The sequence below is a fragment of the Diuraphis noxia genome, unplaced genomic scaffold (genome assembly GCF_037042655.1).
Source record: "Diuraphis noxia isolate RWA-SAM2 unplaced genomic scaffold, SU_Dnox_SAM2 contig0001, whole genome shotgun sequence".
Classification (NCBI taxonomy): Eukaryota; Metazoa; Arthropoda; class Insecta; order Hemiptera; family Aphididae; genus Diuraphis; species Diuraphis noxia.
Window position 1 is genome coordinate 47,397,873 of NW_028301711.1, and position 20,634 is coordinate 47,418,506.

Consider the following 20,634-nt stretch of genomic DNA (forward strand, 5'->3'; position numbering starts at 1 on the left):
AACATCGGGCGTTTTCAATAGAGCTGCGGAGAAATACTTGCACGGTCGCTTATGCGGGAGCGAGAAATAAACCACTCGTCGCATCCGTTTCAAATAATATATAATATGGAAAATCGATAATTGCGGCGGTTACAACGATGATCGGCGCAGTGCGTTCGTGTGTGTGTGTGTGTGTGTGTGTGTGCGGTTGCCATTTCCTCGTGTAATGGGCGAATCCGCGTTTGACGTACCGTATATAAATCTTCGCATCAATTGGTCACCACCGCGGACTATAGGGGGGAAAAAAAACGCCGCTCACAAACGCAGTAATAATGTAATGTAATATCTTAGACAAAAGCGTGTACCTATAGGACAAATCGTTATTATTATTATTATCATTATTATCATTGTTGTACCTGCATATATGTATACCTTTTTACGATTAATATGACATATTCGATCGCCACCGAACGACGGCATCGTAGTATTTTATTTTCGAGTGCGTGTGAGAATCGCAGATTTTTGACATTCACGTCAAAAAAAAAAAAAAAACAACCGTAAAAAAATATATATACGAACAACGATAATAGGTGGTGAATATAAAACACGACGAGTCGTATTACAATAATAATGTTTATGCAATTATATATATATTATGTCTCGTCGGTATATACTAATATATGTATATATGATGATGTATATGATGTGTATACCTATAACGTTATAACCCATGAAATATCGGACAACAATATGTCGCACAATTGTATAATAATATGCTGCCGCCCAAAAGTTTTCGTTGGACTCAAACATATCGAATTATATTATTATATTATAGTCGCGTATAATGACACACGCGCACACGCACGCACATGATGAGAGTAAATAGGTACAGGTATAGCGGGTATCGTCTCGGCGCAATGATTTGTATATATTGTATCGTATAGGTATATAATATCATACCGGTTACGCGGTTTATAGTGTTGCCGCCGTTGAACACTTATATACACTTATACGCGTTGAATATAAATCATTATAATAATATTATAATATATTATGCCGCGCAACTATCTTATCCGTCGCGTAATAAAGCAGTCTCTTAGTCCGCGTTCAAATCCCGTACGAGACGTTCGCTCCGATTGCTGAAGGGAGGCCATACAATATTACCGTAATTTATTAGTAATACGAGTGGGCATAATATCTATTACGAATAATGAATATTATGATATACCGGCTACAGAGCTACAGTTAAAAGATGATGTACAATAATATGTACATGTAATTATTAAAAGTCAACGCGTGTGCCGAAAAAAATTAAACAATTAAATTTATATACGCGTATAGTATAATACGTACTTACATATTTATGTAATAATTATGATACATAAATATGTATATAGCATATGTATAATTTTAAAATCAGTGTTTTTTTTTTTAACGCGTGTGTTATTTCATGTATACATTTCATATTGAGTTTTCTTAAAATATGAAGAACATTAAGTTATAATAATATTATAACGTTTCGTATGTGGCGAGCGTGTCTGCGATGTATTCCGAATCTACTCAACCGATTTTCATAAGATTATGATTAATGTGTAAGTGATTTGATGTAACTTTGTAGCTCATAAGATGGTTTTATCTCGATTGGTGGTCCTTAATTTTTGTATTGGACATTTATTGAGACTTATAATGAAAATGTTCGTTTATAAATGGTTACTATTGCAGTATTATTATAATTAATTGTTTAAAAATAATTAACATAATAATAATTATTTATTAATTAAAACCAATGTAATCAATGTCAGCCAATGGCCACCGCTGCCGAGGCATATTTCTTATATAAAAAAAAAATTATTATTTATACATATATACAGTTCATTGTTTTTTTTATTTTTTTTTTTTTTTTGTAACGGGCGTGTTTCTAAACTACTGTGGCGTTTTTTTCGAACAAATAACAAATATTTTATCATGTAAATGTTCACTTCGAATAATGTAATAATACACATCTGTAGAAGTTTTCATATTAAACTTTGCGACTCGGAACAGTGTATGAAATAAAAATATGATCTCTTAAAAAATATATTTAATGTAATAGTTATTTATTATTCATTGAAACTGATATCAGTTATAATTTTAAGTAAATAAAAGATTTTTCTGTTTATTACATCTTAATAATATATTACAATCTGAACTAGGTTATCGAGATACAACAATTCGTATTAACTGATAATTTTTTCCCGAGTGAAGTCACGTGACATATGATTGTATCCAATCCACCGTAAGTTAGACTGAGTATAAAAATGACAAAATTGGTGTAACTGACTCACCAACCGATCAATATAGAGCCTAATTAGCTCGAGGCTTGCAATTTCCATAAAACCTTTGTATTACCATCATCTACGTGTACACTGACTATACTAAGATGATATTTTGTATTTTAGAGTGGGGCTTGCGCAAATATTTTGAGATTAGAATTTTAAATGTTGAACACCGTCGCATCGAATATTATATAAACGAATTGAACTAAGTTTGAATCATATATTGAGTTAGCATTTTTGATGGGCAACGAAGTGCAAAGAATCAGATAGTATTTGTATATCACCATGTATAAAATAACGACAGAAAAAGTAAAATTATTGAATATCTATCTGTGTATATACATATATACATATGATATAATTATAGATAGATACGCCCTGTGCCTCCACATTTTTCTTTTTTAATAGAATAATTAATATAAAATATTAATTGGCATATTGTTTCTAATCAAATTATTCACAGCCGTATAATTGTATTTAATCTGCTTATAATAAGTTAATATATTATATAGTATCAGTTGGTCACATACATGTCCTAGGACCTATTATTTATGCCAATATTTTATAGTTACTTAAATTTTTTCAAGTCTATAATGGCTGAACCGTGTTCCCACGTTATAAGCTTATTAAGCTATAGATAATAATTATATTATATTATTATTGTTATTTAATAAAGTGCCGCATGCTATTATCGTTTCAATTATTAATTACTAATTAGCATAAAATAAACAGATGACTATAATAACATGCATTAACAATAGTTTTTGTTTTGCAATTCCACGTATTTTTTTCTTAATAAATCCATCACATATGTTTTTTTCGATACATATTATTTGATGTTTTGATTTTCTATACTAAATACATACAAAGTATGACGGCATAATGATATTTCACTTATATTACATACACGTAAATATTACTCTAAAATGTAGATATATCAAATAGTTTTTATTTTAAAAAACTTGAACAAATTGTTAACGTTTACAATTTGAAAAACATCCAAAAATGTAGTAGACTGCGGCCTTGTGCGTATATGACGCCCTTTTTAAGTGAAATATTAAAAAATTTTACTTAGTTCAAGCCACCAATAAATAATAATAGTTAATAGAATATTGTATAGGCTTGTACCGAGCTGATAAACGAAGCAAGACAAAAATCTACATAAAATTCAATAACTAAGTTGATATGTCGATTGTATACCTGTATTATACTCGCAGGTAGGCAAAACTGACTATAGTGACTAAATTTACTTGAAACTATAATGGCATTTAAAAAATCACCAAATTATTTGCCTGCAAACAATCGATGTAAATTTTTTTTTTAGTTTTATATGAACCATATTGTATAGAAAGATGTGAATGTTCCTGAAGACAGAAAAAAATTATTTGAAATTGTATACTTCAAGGTAAAAATCGTTAGTAAAATGCAAATAAAATAGTTCGCTTGATTTCCAATAAAAAAAAAAATATATATATATATATATGTATGTTTATTATAATTTGTATTATAGAGGCCATTGTAGATTAGTATTATTATTATTGTACAATACCACCCAATCGGGGAAGCACATCGCTTTGACGACTGAGGTGCATAGTATATCAAATGTCATTTATAATTACGTATACACGCGATCAAAACTGTATAGGTACAAACATATAAAGGTCTCTCTTTCTGTGCGTGCTTATAAGTTATAAGCATAATATTTTATATTGTGAGTGCGCGTGTATAAGGGTTATGCACTTCCGTCCAAACCAATGTATCCTACTTTTTTGTCCATATTGTTTCAATTATTTTAGCATCACATGCCCTAACATATAGTATACGCGTATATAATACAGTATCCATAAATAATATAATATAGCTACATATATAGGTAGGTTAGGTATACCTAGTCATCTTAATTTAGTTATAGCAGGTGATTATTTTATCGGAAAATATTCATTTTTTCAAAAACTATATACATTTTTATAAAATAAATTTTTACATAATTTCAAGTGATTACTGAAAAATAACATTTTTGGAACAAAACATATTTTTATAATTTTTATCGTTATCACTGTCAATGTTGTTTTACTTTTGTAATTTTTTGATTCTTTATTCCAAAGCTTTAAACGTAGGTGTTTTGGACGAATAGTTTGTGTAGTAAATATAAATATTTCAAGTTTAGACGAGCTGAATAGTGACATAGGAGAACCCTACAAAATATTAATGCACCTATTCCACTCTCTACTCATTAAAACCTTAAATATTTATAAGTTATAACTTATAAGTATATAACCTATCAACTATACTCTGAAATTTAATTTTTATATTTATATCGAAATACTCCATATAATATTTTAATTTGGAATATGCAATCAAGTATAATATACTATTGTCAAAAAAGTTAAAAATTATTTTCAAAAACTATTAATATTTTTAAAATAACGAACCTTTTGACGTAGAATATAGCTTATAATCGCTTAGTATACCTATAATGTAATGTATAAATATATATATATATATATATAGTGCTATCAAAAATCCATAAACCGAAAATAATGTATATTATGTAATAAAATAATATTTTTTTCTTGTTTGTTTCGCTCGATACAGCTATCACGACCACAGTCGCCGGCAGACCGCCTCAGTCCACGTCGCCGTCGCCGTCACCGTCGCCGGCCACGCTACGTGAACTGTACGCCATGGCGGCCAGCCAACAGCACCAGCAGCACTCCCGACTGCTAGAACTGTCCAACAGATATCGCGGGTATCCGGAAATCGCTCATCACGTGTTCAACCAACAAGGGGCAGTCACCAAGTTGTTAGGTAAGACCGATCGAATATCATAATTTTTGCACAAACTATAAAATATTATGGATACGCACGTCGATAGAAAATATATATATATATTATATCAACCGATATCGGCTCGTGTCCGTATACCACCGCAAAAAACGATAACTATTACTTTTAATAAAAAATGGAATTTTATAATATAAATTTATAATATATATATATACCTATTATACATCGACGTGTATCTATAATAATAATATGTCCGATGGCGTAGTATAGCACAATACAATAATGCGCGTCCGTTTCCCCTCCCTTCTCGGCGCCCACGCATGACGACCGTCGTCCCATGAATATGCGCGCATGTCACAACTATGGTATGGTATACGGTATACCCCATGGCTGCCATGATCACGATCACGATTATAAAAATAATATTAACAATATAATATTCGCACTTATAATAGGATAACCACTAGAACGTTCGACGTTTGAGATAGGTATTTTATAATGCAATGTTTGACTTTTTTTTTCTTCATTTTTACAGTCCATTCGTGATTGCTGTTTCTTCGTATACTATTCCTTATTACGCGTTACAATTACTTCAAATTCACATTCGTCATTGAATAAGACGTATATTATTATTATTCTCTTATGTATACCACTATTTGACGATGTGTTATAACTTATAAAATATTATAATTCAATGCAAGTTCGTTTCACGCCACTGCGGGTTCGTTTTGTTCGAATTTTGTTATTATATATGTGTGTAGTGTGCGATATGTCTTTATTCGCTCGTGTGTAGTACATCACGTCATATTATAATTCATAAGCACCGTTATATTGTCATAATATGATATAATATGTATACACGTACCGTAATTCATGAATACCAAATACATATATGTAATTCTCAAATATTACGGCTCAATAATATGATCTAATAAATTAATATAATTATCTGTTAGCGTTTTATATATAGGAGCCACGGCTTTATATACGAATCTGCCTATTGACTCATGTTGTAGGCAATATTTGAATAAAATATTCATATCGAGTTTAAAAAAATTATATCATAACTCAACAATAACACATTTATCTTAGGGTTTTTCGTTTTTATCGATTTTAATTTTTGAAACAGTATAGCCAGTAGGTACCTATATTTATACGTCTACCCATTTCATAACAAAAAATATAGCATATATAATATTATATATTATTATTATATATGGGTAAAATAATGTTGTAAAAAAAATTACTGTCTTCTCCTCTTTATTTCACGAGACATCCACATTTAGTATAAATAGTTGAATATTCTACTATTCTATTAGGACTTGTATGACCAGTTATCATACTTGGACTACACCAAGTATAGCCAATATACTTGACAACTATTTACCCATCAAAATAAATAATTTATTTTGTAGGTATTATATGAAAATAAGCGTGTGATAGAAGTTTGAAGTTAGTTGAATAGATTTCTTATAAAAACTAAAAAGTGATACTAAGTGTATGCTTAATAAACTTATAGTCAGCTGGCAACAATTTTTTTTATACATATCCATAAATTAAAATTGTAGAAAGTATGAAGGTAATTTTACAACTATTGTAGGAGAATTATTTTATGTTACAAGTTTATATTTAGTTTATTATGCGCTTGTATATTTATATAATGTCCAATGTTAAATATTTCGGAATATTATTCATAATTTATAATATGGTTCAAATATGACATCCATTCTTATTAAAAATAATAAGATCGAAAATCAAATTGTACAAAAATAGTGTCACAAATTGTTTTGACACGTATCATCCTTTTGATACAAAAAAGTATAATTACATTTAAGCTAATTATTAACGAATAAATATAAAGGTAGGTATACCGTATGTGTGACAATAATGTAGTTGGTCGTAGTATTAAATTATGTTACAAACTTATATTTTAGAACGACCATTACATTCGTATGAACAACACTATAGCTGTGACTATTATGTACAGCTATACCTAATGGTTTCTTTTGTAAGCCAACGAAAACATTTTAAAATAAAATCACGATAAAATTATAGTTATTCATATTATATTTTACAATTATACAAGAGGAATGTACGTAGTATATAAAATGCAGCTCTAGATCCTCAAAAATGTACCTACCTATAAACACCGTATTCAACACGATTGGAGCCGCGAAGTGTATATATACAGTACAATAAAATTATTGCACGGCCATTAGACGGTGGAAGTATAATAATACTTATAGATAAAAAACTCGAAGAACACCGTTTTATTTCACATTTCGATTCAGTATAAAATATGTCCACTTATCTTAATATTCCGATGACAAGTATATGTATAGAATTCGAGGCGACCAGTTATGGTGTGTGTGATTGAATTCAATATAGGCGTACCGAAAATATGTTAATATTCGCATATACCAGTTCAATTATTATTCACCAAGTATTTGTAACACGATATAGGTATTACGTCGGGATGATGCTTCATTGCCGGTCGACTACTTTGTTACGCTGTTGGGCGCACACGTCCGTGAACGGTACAGCCTCTGCAGGTACAAAAGAAGCGAATAACAGAACGTGAGAAGTCTAACGTATAAGATTTAATTATTTCACAAAATCGAATTATTTTCGTTTGACCCGTACACGCGGCAACGATTTTTTTCCTCGGGGAACGCGGACTTGCTGCTTGTAAACTAAAACGAAATTGTTAAAAAAAAAAATAAAATAAAATTAGAAAGTAATAGTAGGTATAATATTAATATAATCAATACTTTTTAAGCCCATGACCACAACTACCGGTCTCATTTTGTACATTTCACTCGATCATGCCCATTTACATTTTTGTAAGTCTTCAATGGGCTTTGACAATCATTCATGAATGGGTACGATTTGTTCGATTAATAAATATACATGATGTAGTGATTCTCTACAATGTACAATTTCCTCGAGGGGTCATAAAAAGCTTGTTAAAACAAACATTAGTAACTACAACATTACAACGTATTTATGTACATCCACCGATTTATTTGAAAGCGTATACATCAAACGTTCGCAGTTAACTGTTTTAATTTTTAAAAGTTAACAATCTGTTGAAAATAAAATTATGTTATTATAACAGTAATATAATCCTGTAATACTACAGTTACAATTATAATTTTTTTTATGTATTAGAATTTATAAATTAACACATAGACATATTTTGTGAAATTCGTGAAATACAATAACAATAACTTTATATTTTTATGCGACTTGATTAGGTCAAATTTTATAAAATATAGGAATTTACCTACTGTACTATATTCTACTATATTCTACTATAGACTAATTTTATTTTATTAAATTTATGGCTGAGGGTGAGTTGCGGCCCAACCTTTCGTTTCCGGTGTTGGAGACCGATGAATTCCGGCCCGATAATATTTTAGGTATAGGTTTTTTTTTTTTTTATCTTGGTATCGTCGAACCGGGGGAGTACTGCCTTTGCTCTGCATTCCCGCAAGTATAGGTTAGTTGCGGCCCGAGTAATTATCATTACATTACAGTGGCGGACTGGACGACCGGGATACCGGGAAATTTCCCGGTGGGCCGCTGCTGGTATAAAATATATAGTTATTAATATTAAAATGGTGAAATAATAAATTAAAATATTATCTAATAAGTAATAAGTATGTAATATAAAATATTATTAAACATAAAAACCTAGATTTCTGATTAGGTATTATAAAATGCGGTACTGGCTTGTGTTCGGCCAGACCAGGCTTTACAGTAGGCTTACAGTAGGTTACAATAGTAGGTCCCTGTATAATATTATTGTGTACGAAAAACGAGATTTTGAGACGGTATGTCTATAATATTACTATAGGTAGGCAATAGGCATATTTTATAATATATCCATGAATAATATTTATTTTTAAATTACAACAAAATAACCAAAATCGATATTATTGGATTTAATATGTAATTTCGTCCAAATTTTTTTTTAATAATAATACATTTATTTATTGCTAGTAGTTGATAAATGTGAACAGAGTGTATGGTTAACATATAAATTTACTAGCTTTGCTATATATACTGAGGTAATACCTCTTATCGTAGAGCAAGAATACTAATCTAGATGTAATTAAAAAAATTTATTTTATTTAATATAAAGAAATAAAAATTCACAATTCGAATTTAAAATGTCTATAAGAAATTACTGTATTTATATATTTTTTAGATTTGTTGGCCATAATAAGAACAATTTATGAGAATCTATATTTTAAATTTTTAATCCTTAGTTATAAAAACTTAACATTTCATAATTTTTTAATTACAATGATTGATAATTTTCAAGATTTTGATACATTTTGTAAAAGTTCAAACTTTAAATGATTATAAAAAAAAATTGTGTCTATGCATTTTTTATATTTTTCAACCGCTATAGTAACAATATAAGAGGGGCCTTTATTCATTACCTTTTCACGCACTTTGGGACAACAAATACAATTTTGTTGATATTTATAGAAAAAAAATTAAAAAACATGAAATTTTAAATTGCCGTAAACAGTTCAAAACAAGTCAAAATATTTTGAAAATGTTCTGGTGTATAAAAAATGCTAATATAAACATTAGTCCAAATTGCATGTATCTATGGTCATTTGTTTTAGAGTTAGGTACATCAAAAAATAAAAATAATTTTTCTTTTGTTTTTCACGGCACTTTTGAAAACTACTGGAAAAACTACCAACTAGATTCACTACTTTCCTATTAGAAAAGATAATGTTGAAAAAAATCTAAGTATTTTTACTGTCCTATAAAAGGCGATGACAGACACAAAAATTTTTTTTAAAAAACACACATCATTGTAAAAACAATACATTCATCGCTCCGCTCAGAATCTAAAATAGTTATTAGGAATACATATAGGCCGAGCATCCACATGACGTATAAAAATATATTATATATTTAAAAGGCCGTTAGTATATTGAGGGCCTCTACAATTATAATTTTCCCGGGCTGTGTTATTCTCCCAGTCCGCCACTGATTACATATGTACCTTACTTGTATAATATATATTATATTATATACCTATTACCTATGTACCGTATAAACGAAATGTTCAATACGTATGGGAAGTTATATTTTTGTATAGGTATAATATGATAAAGATAATATAGATGGTTTTATCTTATTATCTGCCATATATGACTTACATTATGAATGCTTTGATTTTTTTTTGGACATAATTATCATAATATATTACACCAATTATACTTTTATTTTTTTTAAATATTATGTCATAATATTAATATATTATATTATATTCTATAATTTTATGAATACTTTTATTTTATTTACGACCAATATTAATATAAGAACGACAATTTTATTTATACTAGAAAATACCTACATAATATTGTGATGATGTTTATATACTAATACTATATATAGACATATAATATATAATATATATATGTAATATATACATTATTGTATGGCCGCAATTCGTACGTACCTTTCATAAATCCGGGCCGCAACTCGTACGTTATTTAGGGTTTGGGCCGCAACTCAACAACACTGAAATTTATAAGTGCTTCGTACTTATACCAGTTTGAAAAGTTATTACAAGTCCTAATATTTTTTATTTGATGAACTAGCTCTTATAATGTATTTCACATTCAACATAATATTATTATTATTATTATATGTATAAAAATCGGTTAGTTATCTACTGCCAATATAAATTCTACATGCAGCTGTATAGTAATACCTATAATAAAAGCTGATTTGCCGATTTCTAATAAATTTTTTCGAGGGAAGGTTTCTCAATTTTCGTTACAACAGTATTATTCAGTATTAATGGATACACTCGTTTACATTGTAACCATAATATGGTGTACAATGTATGGTATGGAATATATTTATATATAATGTATTATATATTTAACAAAATATGTATATGTATTATTTCTTTCGTTTGTCAATTATACCTTTTATGATCACGAATTTACTCTAAACACAAACAGTTAAACAAGTTAGACGTGGTGTCGTGGTTGGAGATGATCATAGTAATTTGCGAGGGTAAGAAAAAAAAGTAATAATAATCAAAAACCAAGAACCTGTTGGCTTGCGGCTGTCAGAGTGTTCGCATGTACGTGAGTGTAGGTGCGAAAGCCAAATTGTCGCCAAATAACATATATACATATACGAATGTATATATTTAATGTAATAGTTTAACTCATATCTTGTTACTGTCTTTCGTATATGTGTGTGAGTGTAAATTAGCCTTCGACATGCATTCGGTTTAACACGCGTCTTTTAGATTTCGTCTGACTCGGCGGGAACCGGCTGCGTTTGGCAACGAATACGACCGACGACGAGGGGGAAAAAACAATACCAGAAGTCATTCGGAACAGATTATTTTGTACAGGAAGTGCAGGTGGACGAAACCGTTGATTTTTTTTTGCCTTTCTAAACTCTGAACCACCATCCTACGTGAGTAGGAGAAAAAAACCTTATATCCGATAATATATACACAGCTTATCCATCGCGAATAAACTAATAAAAATAATAATACATTATTATACTGTATATCGTTACTTTTTTTCTTCTTCATTCTGAATTATATAATGAGTGAGTGCTGTGCGTACCTATAAACTCCATACGTACCTACGCGCATAGTATTTATGTATATCACATTGTTTTTTGAGTTTTTTTTTGTACCAGGCGTACTTCTTAACTACCCGTGCGTTTTTTTTTCGAACAAAGAACAAATATTTTAATATGTAAATGTCCACTTCGAAAGAAATGATACCCATCTGTCGGAGTTTTCATATCAAACGTTGAGAGCCGAAACAGTGTATGAAAGAAAAATAATATGATCTCTTAAAAAAATACACACACATACCTACACCAACGGATATAATATTTACGAACAATATAATCACCCGGTTAAGTCTGACGAACAAGACGTCGAGTTCATGAATTATTTTAAGACAGTTGTTATTACGGGGAATTAAAATAATTACTAATTGTTGCCTAATTGTTTTGAAACGGTGTTTTTTAATTTTTTTTATTGTCTACCGAATAACAATTAAACATTATTTGCTTTTTTTAGAACCTTATATAATATTTCCCTTATCGTTCTAAAACCGGACGTGCATTTATGAGACATTTAACCTTATACATCATAAAATAAATACTTACAGCTTGAATAACGAATTAACACTTAGTTAATAAAAATGTATTCATTTCTACTTAACATAATATTGTATATACCTCAATAATACAACATAATAATTTATTATTTTTACTGCTGAGAGATTTTGTTTAATTTGAAAACACGTATTGATTATTTTTTTGTTTATCTTGTATGTTTATATTAAATTTAGTTGAATTTAGTTACCTAAGAAGTTATTTTATTTGATTAAATCTGATCCATTTGAACTTTTTTCAATTTACTAATTTTATTTCCTTTTCCATTATCACGTTTCAAATTTTAAATATCAATATTTTTATTTTAGATTGATTTTACTAAATATTCTTATTTTTAAATTAATGATACGCACTGTTATGAATATTTTCAAAACCGTATCTTCTGGAATTAAATTAAAATAATATTTGTAAATGTTAACGAAAAAAAAAATGTTAACGTATAATGATAGACTTTATTCAAATATACATAATGATTTAATCATAAAAATATGTATAGGTACTTAAATATATATACCTAAATGAAAAAAAAAAGTTGTAATTGTTCACAGTAGGTAGCTAAAATATTCACGCACATTTGATGCAAATTAGTATGTGTATAAAAACTTTTCGATTTCTTTATGAAAACATACCGACTTTTTTTAATGCAATAAAATCAAAACCTATGACACGCACTTTTATTTGACGTACCAACATGATATATTATATTTCTGCGTGTATATTACAGTTTGGCGATCAGGCTAAAGCTCAATAGTTTTTAAAATGTTGTTATTTTTTGCGGAGAATCTTAGTTTCTTCACCATTGCAGCAATATGCCACACTAATTTTATTTATTTTGTAAGATAATTATTAAAGTACAATATTATAGTGTATCTTTTTTTTAGTTTTATCAGTCAATACGAGTAGTTATACCTAACTAATATAAATTAAAAATAATAATAATATCACATTTAATAAATAGAGCAATCCGTTATTAGGTATATTTTAACACATTATTTCTACTATTATATAATATAGTAAGTCTGCGAAATTATTTTTGCATTCAGTATTTATAATTCTAACAATCTTGCCTTGCGACGAATAAATTCAAATATTTTTTACTATTAAAAACTCAGAACAAAATACTTTTTTATACAATGATGATTACCGACTTATTTAAATTGATGATGTTATTTTTGTATGACATAACGTTAAATAAAATATTGATAGCGTTAATGATAACTGACAAATGACAATACGTGTATGATATTATGAAATTAAGAGCTCGAAATCGATTTTATATATGAATCGAATATTTCGCATCAATCGAATAAACGGGTTTTTATGAACACAAGTTTTTTTGAAGTATACATTATTTATCCTCCATATAAATCACTCTTGACGCTTTCTTATTAAAATACGCATACTTATTTAATATATATATACAGTCCAACGATTTTACTAACAACCCAGGTTTGTTTTCCCCCGGAAATATCCGTCACATCATGTTTCACATCATGGTCAACCTTTAATGAGACACTTGGTCATTATATTATAGGTATACTCACATATGTACACATAAACATGAATATATGAGGATGAAAAAAATAGAAGCCGTTATTATATATTATATCCAGAACCAGATGCTCCTATTGTCAAGATGACCATACCTATTGAATATTGACTGTATGTCGCTTATTAAGTCTCATATTATTTAAATAGTACTGTATTTAACTGTGTTACGAAACAATGTAATGTCGTTATGTGTACGCGTATAATATACACGCCTGGCGATCGGACCGTCCCTTTCAGGTCCAGGTGTATGTTGATTTCTTGAATGGGCAGCGGTTTGAAAAACAACAAAAAATAAAATGTTCTTCGGTAATACGATATCGGATGACGTTGTAATCCATTATTTATGATTTTTTTTTTTTATTACTCAAGACAAAAGACTTACGTGTAACATGTACAGAAAGACAGCCACAATAATAACGACGAACGATTTGGGTGGAAACCACAAGGAATTGGTATTGATGTATATTGTACCTATTCCTATCGCACTAATTAAATATGTATAGTAGGTATAATTACGGACTTCGTTCTATGAAATATATTACAATACATTTGTAAATATTTGTAATCTATCAGTATTACCAATTGTGTCAGTCATAATAATATTTAATATTTATACATTTTAAAAACGGATTTTTATTAAGTTGAAAAAAATATCATGTTGGCCAAATTAAATTTATAGTGATTATATATTTGTTGATTAAACGGATCACATACAAATGAATTTGTAGACTTTTTCGTTCAGCTAAGACCTTTAGTAGTACTTGTCTTAATGCATACGGCATACTGCATACTTTTTATTTATTAGTATAATCATTTTTTAATACACCTACACCTGAAATTCTTATTTGTTTCGTCGTTCCTGTGCTTATGAGTGTGTTTTTCTCGTTTTATCATGAAATCAGAGCCGAAAAGCGAATCCTCATCATCGGAAGACATTGAAACATTCGACAGTCCAGAATCCTCCAACGACAGCGGTTCGCGAAAAATGATGATGTGCGGTGGCGGCGACGACAACACGTACAGGTATTCCGTAGAGACGTCGAAAAGAGTAGAACGGTGTGCCGGGGAATCGCTCATCAGGTCCCAATCGAACTCGCAGCGGTCAATCGACTTCGTGAACATCGACGGAACGACAGAATTAGAGGACAAAATGTATCTGAACAAAAGGCTGTTGAGGAGTGAAAACCCGAAGTCAAAATGGCCCGGAAACGATGAGGATCGGCCACGGTCGACCGATTGTCCGTCGACAGACGAGAACGATTCGGAGTTCGATCGTTACGACATCGAAGAATCGCTCCGATGTTCCGGCGACGACGGTGACAGTGACGGCACCTGCAACGATGGTTTGTCGACGCCTTCTTGGCTGCCAGGCACCGACGGTAGACGTAGTCGTCAACGCCATCAGGACAAGCTAGCCGCGGCGCCTACGACAGCACCTAAAAAACGGAAGAAGAAGAGAAAACCGGCGCTTGGCTACAATAAAACGTTAGCGCGGCGGCAGCAGCAGCGCTCTGCCGAGAACGGAAACACGGCGGGAAGACTGTCGTCGTCGTTGCAGCCACCGAAGCTGTTCGAGGGCGTCATCGATTCCTGTGAGTATTTCGCAAATGCCTCGGCGGCGCCCAGTCGGCGACAACGGGAACAGCAGATCAAAGACGCGTACGCGACGCCGGGAAAAAACACCAGGACGCCGGCGGCGGTGCGCGACCCCCGACGGACCACCGACCGCAGACACGAGGCGCCGTCTTGCATTAATCGCAGAACAGATAACAGAGAAATCACACGCGTGAATAAAATAATCGCCTTCAAGATATTAAATGTCCGGACGACCATTCCGAAAACCAACAAATAATCGATTACCGCACCTTCCAACGAACATCGTCACTATCGTCGACATCGTATTATATATAGTCATCGTCGTCATCAGCGCAGGGCGTATTGTGTGCACCCACCATATATTATTATTTTAATATTATATATATTATATTTCGAGTGTGCTGCAGCGTACTATTTTTTTTTCATTTTCTTTCACCTGTAGGTACCTACACATTTATATGTACACGTTTTACGAAATATTTGCATGGTATAATATATTTTATTTCTTTTCGGCGTGTAACGATATAACATTATTAATAATAATAATAATTATAATATAATATATACGACGTGATATCATATGTCGATATAAACTCTACATGCGCGCGTAGTATATATATATAATAATAATAATATATAAAAACGCGTTTGAAAGATTGACGAATATATTATATATATTGCTAAGGATGTCGTAGTATTCCGGACATGTTCGATTTTGTAACTGAGGTTCCGAATAATAATCCCATTCATATTTGTGAAGTCATTGACGTTTTGCATACATATTGTATAATCTGCGGTGTAAACCGAGAATTTAAATTAAGTCTTTTAATGTATATATGTTATAATATGTTGGTTACAGTTAACATTGACACTCAAATTCCGTTAAAACTATAGTTTTAACTTTTAACTATTCAACACTATTTTTCACAACCCCCTTTCGTCAAAACTGATTTTAACTTAGTACAAACTAGAATTAACTTCGAGTTTAAATGTCAACATTTATTTTTTTTTTATACTAGTTTTATCGAAATATATAGATACAAAAATAAAACCTAATACGTGCGTGACCTTATAGGTGATCGTTATGAACCAGCTGGCTATTGTCTATATAAAATAAATTAAGATATTAACATCGACCGACTATGCCTATCAAATCGATTAAAATATTAGAGTTAGAAGTTAGAGGAATAACTGTCTGCGTACATTATAAGCTATTTATGAAGTAGGTAGTATTTGAGCGTCTATCGTTCGATTTGTGGCTGTATTCAGTGCTATTTTAACTGTTCATTTCTTTTTTGGTCAAAATGTGTTTTATTCATATTTAATAATATTTTTTATATTAACTATGAGTGAAATTAATTTTCAAGACAATTCTGTAAATCAGTTTTTACTGGATAATTTTACAACTAGTTCTAATTTAAAAAAAAGCATGTTCAAACTGATTACTGCAACATAATTGAGGGTCCTAACGGGTTTGTTGCAACTATAAACATTGACTATTTAAAACTAGTTTTGATGAATTTTGGATTTTAACTTTAATATGATAACATAACACACAGGATATAGGTATATCTTGGTAAAACCCATAATAACGAGCAAAACGCTGCTTTGGGTAATCGTATGCCCGATATTATAGGAATCTATATTTGTGATAGTTTACGAATTATGATTAATTACAATATACGGTCAGCCGCCATGATGATTTTATATTATGCCCATCATGTACACGTCATATTAACATATTGAGTAGGGTAGCTGGGTAGGGTTGCTAAAATGATATGTGTGTATAATATATATAAGGAGAAATAGATACCTGAAGCTACGATATTATTTGTTGTTAACAATTAAGTACTCACCAATTATCCATAACATACATATTATAGTCGAATAGAGCTTAATCCGGAAGTCCTATGGTTATTTTCAATAGGTTATGTAAGTATATAATGCGTAGGAAATTCAAAAATTTAAAACGAAATCAGTAACCTTACCTACACGTGCTACGGATATATCCTAACCCTGCAGTGTCTAGATATAATACCGACATAACGTATATCACGTTAAAATATACATTAGATATGTAATAATGTATGTCATATTCATTATGAAACAAAGACGTCATTGTTCCCCTGGTCATACAAAGGTCCAAAAAATAAAAAAAGGTCACGAGAAGGTGATTTTATTTATAAAATATTATTTCATCTTTATGCTACATGAAATAGTTATATAGTTGTTTGGTTAACTTACATAACTCCATATCCATTGCACTGTTATGAAATAGGTGGAAAAATATAATTGTATACCTCTGAATATTTTTATTATCTTCGGTTCCCATTATGGTGACAATGTGACATTAACACTGTGGTACCTTAGAAAACTTTAAAACCACACTTAAGAATGTTGGAGTAAAACATTTGGAATATTGCAGCAGGAAATTTATTATACATAATATATGGAATTTCTGTGTGAATACTATAATGAACGTTAGTAGGAGATTAAAATTTCCTACTAAAATTACCCCTTAAACATATAGTGATTTACTCGCGGAAACTATACTATAAGAAAGTTTTTTTCAAGTATATACCTATATAAGATATTTATATATACCTCTGAAGTCTGAATAATTTTAATTTTGTTAAAAGATTTGTATTTATTAACATTTCTATTCTGGCTATGGATAAAACAAAATATATTTAACGTTTATACTGCTTAATAATATTTAATAATAATTTATAGAAATATAGAATTGAAAAAAATAATGTTTTTATTTTTTGAATTATTTTATTTTAAGGCTTGCTAAATAATAAAAAATATAAAAATTTCCTTAACCTATGAAATAATCTAATAAGCTCATGGGCACAAAAACATTAAAAACAGTAATCAGATATTGGTAGGTATATAGGTATAAATAAACCTGGAGGCCTGCTTATGATCAATTTTAATTAAAGGGGTAAATATATTTTATCCATTCGCCCATTCACAAAGGATGTACCTATACCAAAATTATATTATTGTGAATAGATAATTGCTAATAGCTCAACTCTCAAGTTTATAATTATAATAATTAATATATTTAATAAATCTATCACCACCAACCAAAAAAAAAAAAAAAAATGCTTCGACAAAAAATTCCTAGTCTCACCACTGTATAAACTACCTATAATCTTCTACTAATTCGTTTAAGACCACAAAAATAGTGTGTTCTAATACAACCTTCGGCACAAAGCATAATGTTCCTGAAATTTTTTTTTTTTATTTTCAATAACCCCTAGTTCAAAACTATTAGAATCATCTCATTGAGCAGATATTTAAAGATAAACTCATATATAAGTTGAAAAATATTTCGATACACCATATAAGATATAACTATATCAGTCTGTTCTGGAAAATAATAATCGAGTTTAGATGAAATTATTTAACTGCAAAAAGAAAATAATATATGTTATTTAACTCGTGAAATAATAAATATCACTATCTTGTTAAGTTATAAGTTATATTTTAATTATTCCCATCGCTAGGATATAATTAAGACACGTTTTGCTATATGGCAACATACAGTCATAACGAAATTGAAGGCGGTAAAATTAAATAAATATTGGTTGAGGAGAACGGCATTAAAATGTTCGTCTTAGTGCGGGAAATATCTAACGACAGTCCTGATTTTAACCATAACAAACAGTGTGAAATTCTAATTTAAATTTATTTAATAATTTTTTCATATTATGTCTTTGAATTCGTTTATTTTGGTTTACAGACTTAATAAACGATCAATATAATGGGTCGACATTATGATCACTTAATTAATTATATGCACAAGTCCACTGCAAGTCATTTATTATTATATCATAATTATTATATAAATGTACCTAACGGAAAAAAATCAGGTCTTAGCCTAACATCGCTGATACCGACGTTTATAATTTTATCCGTTACCGCGGTTACGCATTTTAGGCATAGGTACCTACTCTATATGCGTATGTTTTATAACATATTACAAATGCGCGTTTCGTGATCGGTCGTCGTCGGACGCGTCGAAGGTCTACCCGCGTGCACGCGAATAAAAATACATAGAATCCATTAAAATAATAATAATAATAATAATGATAATATTATATTGGACGACGATAGTTTTGGGGCCATTGTTGTTGCAAAGCCAACCGAGCGCGGCGTCGTTACGTGCGCGAGTGACCGACCGTGCGTGCGCGCACAAGCGTCGGGTCGCACGTTATAATATATTATAATATTATTGCGTAATGGCGTATGGGTACTCTCTTGTGCACGCGCACACACAAGCATCGCGGGTGCGCCACTGTGCCGATGCCACTGCCGCCGCGGGTAGGGCGAGCGGGTGGCCACGGCCTAAGTCGACGGCTATTGCGCGTAACTGCAAAGCGGCGGACGGCGGCCACATCGGCGACACGGCCGCCGGTCACAACAACGCGAACCAAACCCGTCGCCATGGATACGTCCGAGTGGTCGCGCAATAACGTTATAACAACAATAACGATGTTATTATTATACCATTACGACATTATAACATTATAAATACACACAAAAACGAGTGCGCTCGCGCCCACCCATATGTATGCCTATGACCAGCTAATATAGCCACAGCAGCGACCCCCTTTCGCGCAGCTCACCCACCCGCACCCATCACACGCACGCACACCGGCGGTCACCCCTCCGCCACCGACCCGTTTGCATGCTTTCCTGCATGGCTGCCCCCGAGACCCGAAGGCCAGTGGTCGTCGAATAACATTTATTATTATTATTATTCCTCTGTCCACGCGTCCTTCTCTAGACGGAAACAAACGCAAATAGGTAATATACATATACCTTTCCACCACTGCAACGATGTACGCGCAACCCTACTTTGTCGTAAGTTAAGGACACCTACTCCTCCTCCTCCTCCTCTTCTTTCTCTATTCCTTCTCTCCCACTTCCTCCTCATCCACTACAACTGCACATTAGCCCCTCCTTTTACATATTCGATTATTATAGAATATTGCATTGAGCCCGCGTTCACATATTCCAAAAGGGGCCTTATACATTTAAACGTGTTATATTGTATACACCGTTGATTAGTTAGATAACTCACAAGTATTTAAAGTCACCAAAAATAACTGAAAATAAGTTATGAATAATTACAAACAATCGTTCGAAATACATTTACATATTATACGTAAAAGTAGTATCAAACATTAATATTCAATAAAGA

The 20,634-nt window shown here is 31.0% G+C and overlaps 2 protein-coding genes across 2 annotated transcripts in view; both read left to right on the forward strand.

Moving 5' to 3' along the window:
• The window catches only part of LOC107161423 (uncharacterized), a 70,947-nt gene that overhangs the window by 21,466 nt on the left and 28,847 nt on the right, over positions 1 to 20,634 (forward strand). The window contains exon 3 of the mRNA XM_089216777.1: positions 4,890 to 5,102. Coding sequence (XP_089072903.1) covers positions 4,890 to 5,102 — 213 coding nt within the window. The remainder of the gene's footprint in view (positions 1 to 4,889; positions 5,103 to 20,634) is intronic.
• Positions 14,716 to 15,675, forward strand: LOC149060785 (uncharacterized). Its single transcript, XM_089218130.1, has one exon. The coding sequence runs from the start codon at positions 14,716 to 14,718 to the stop codon at positions 15,673 to 15,675; it is 960 nt and encodes a 319-aa protein (XP_089074256.1).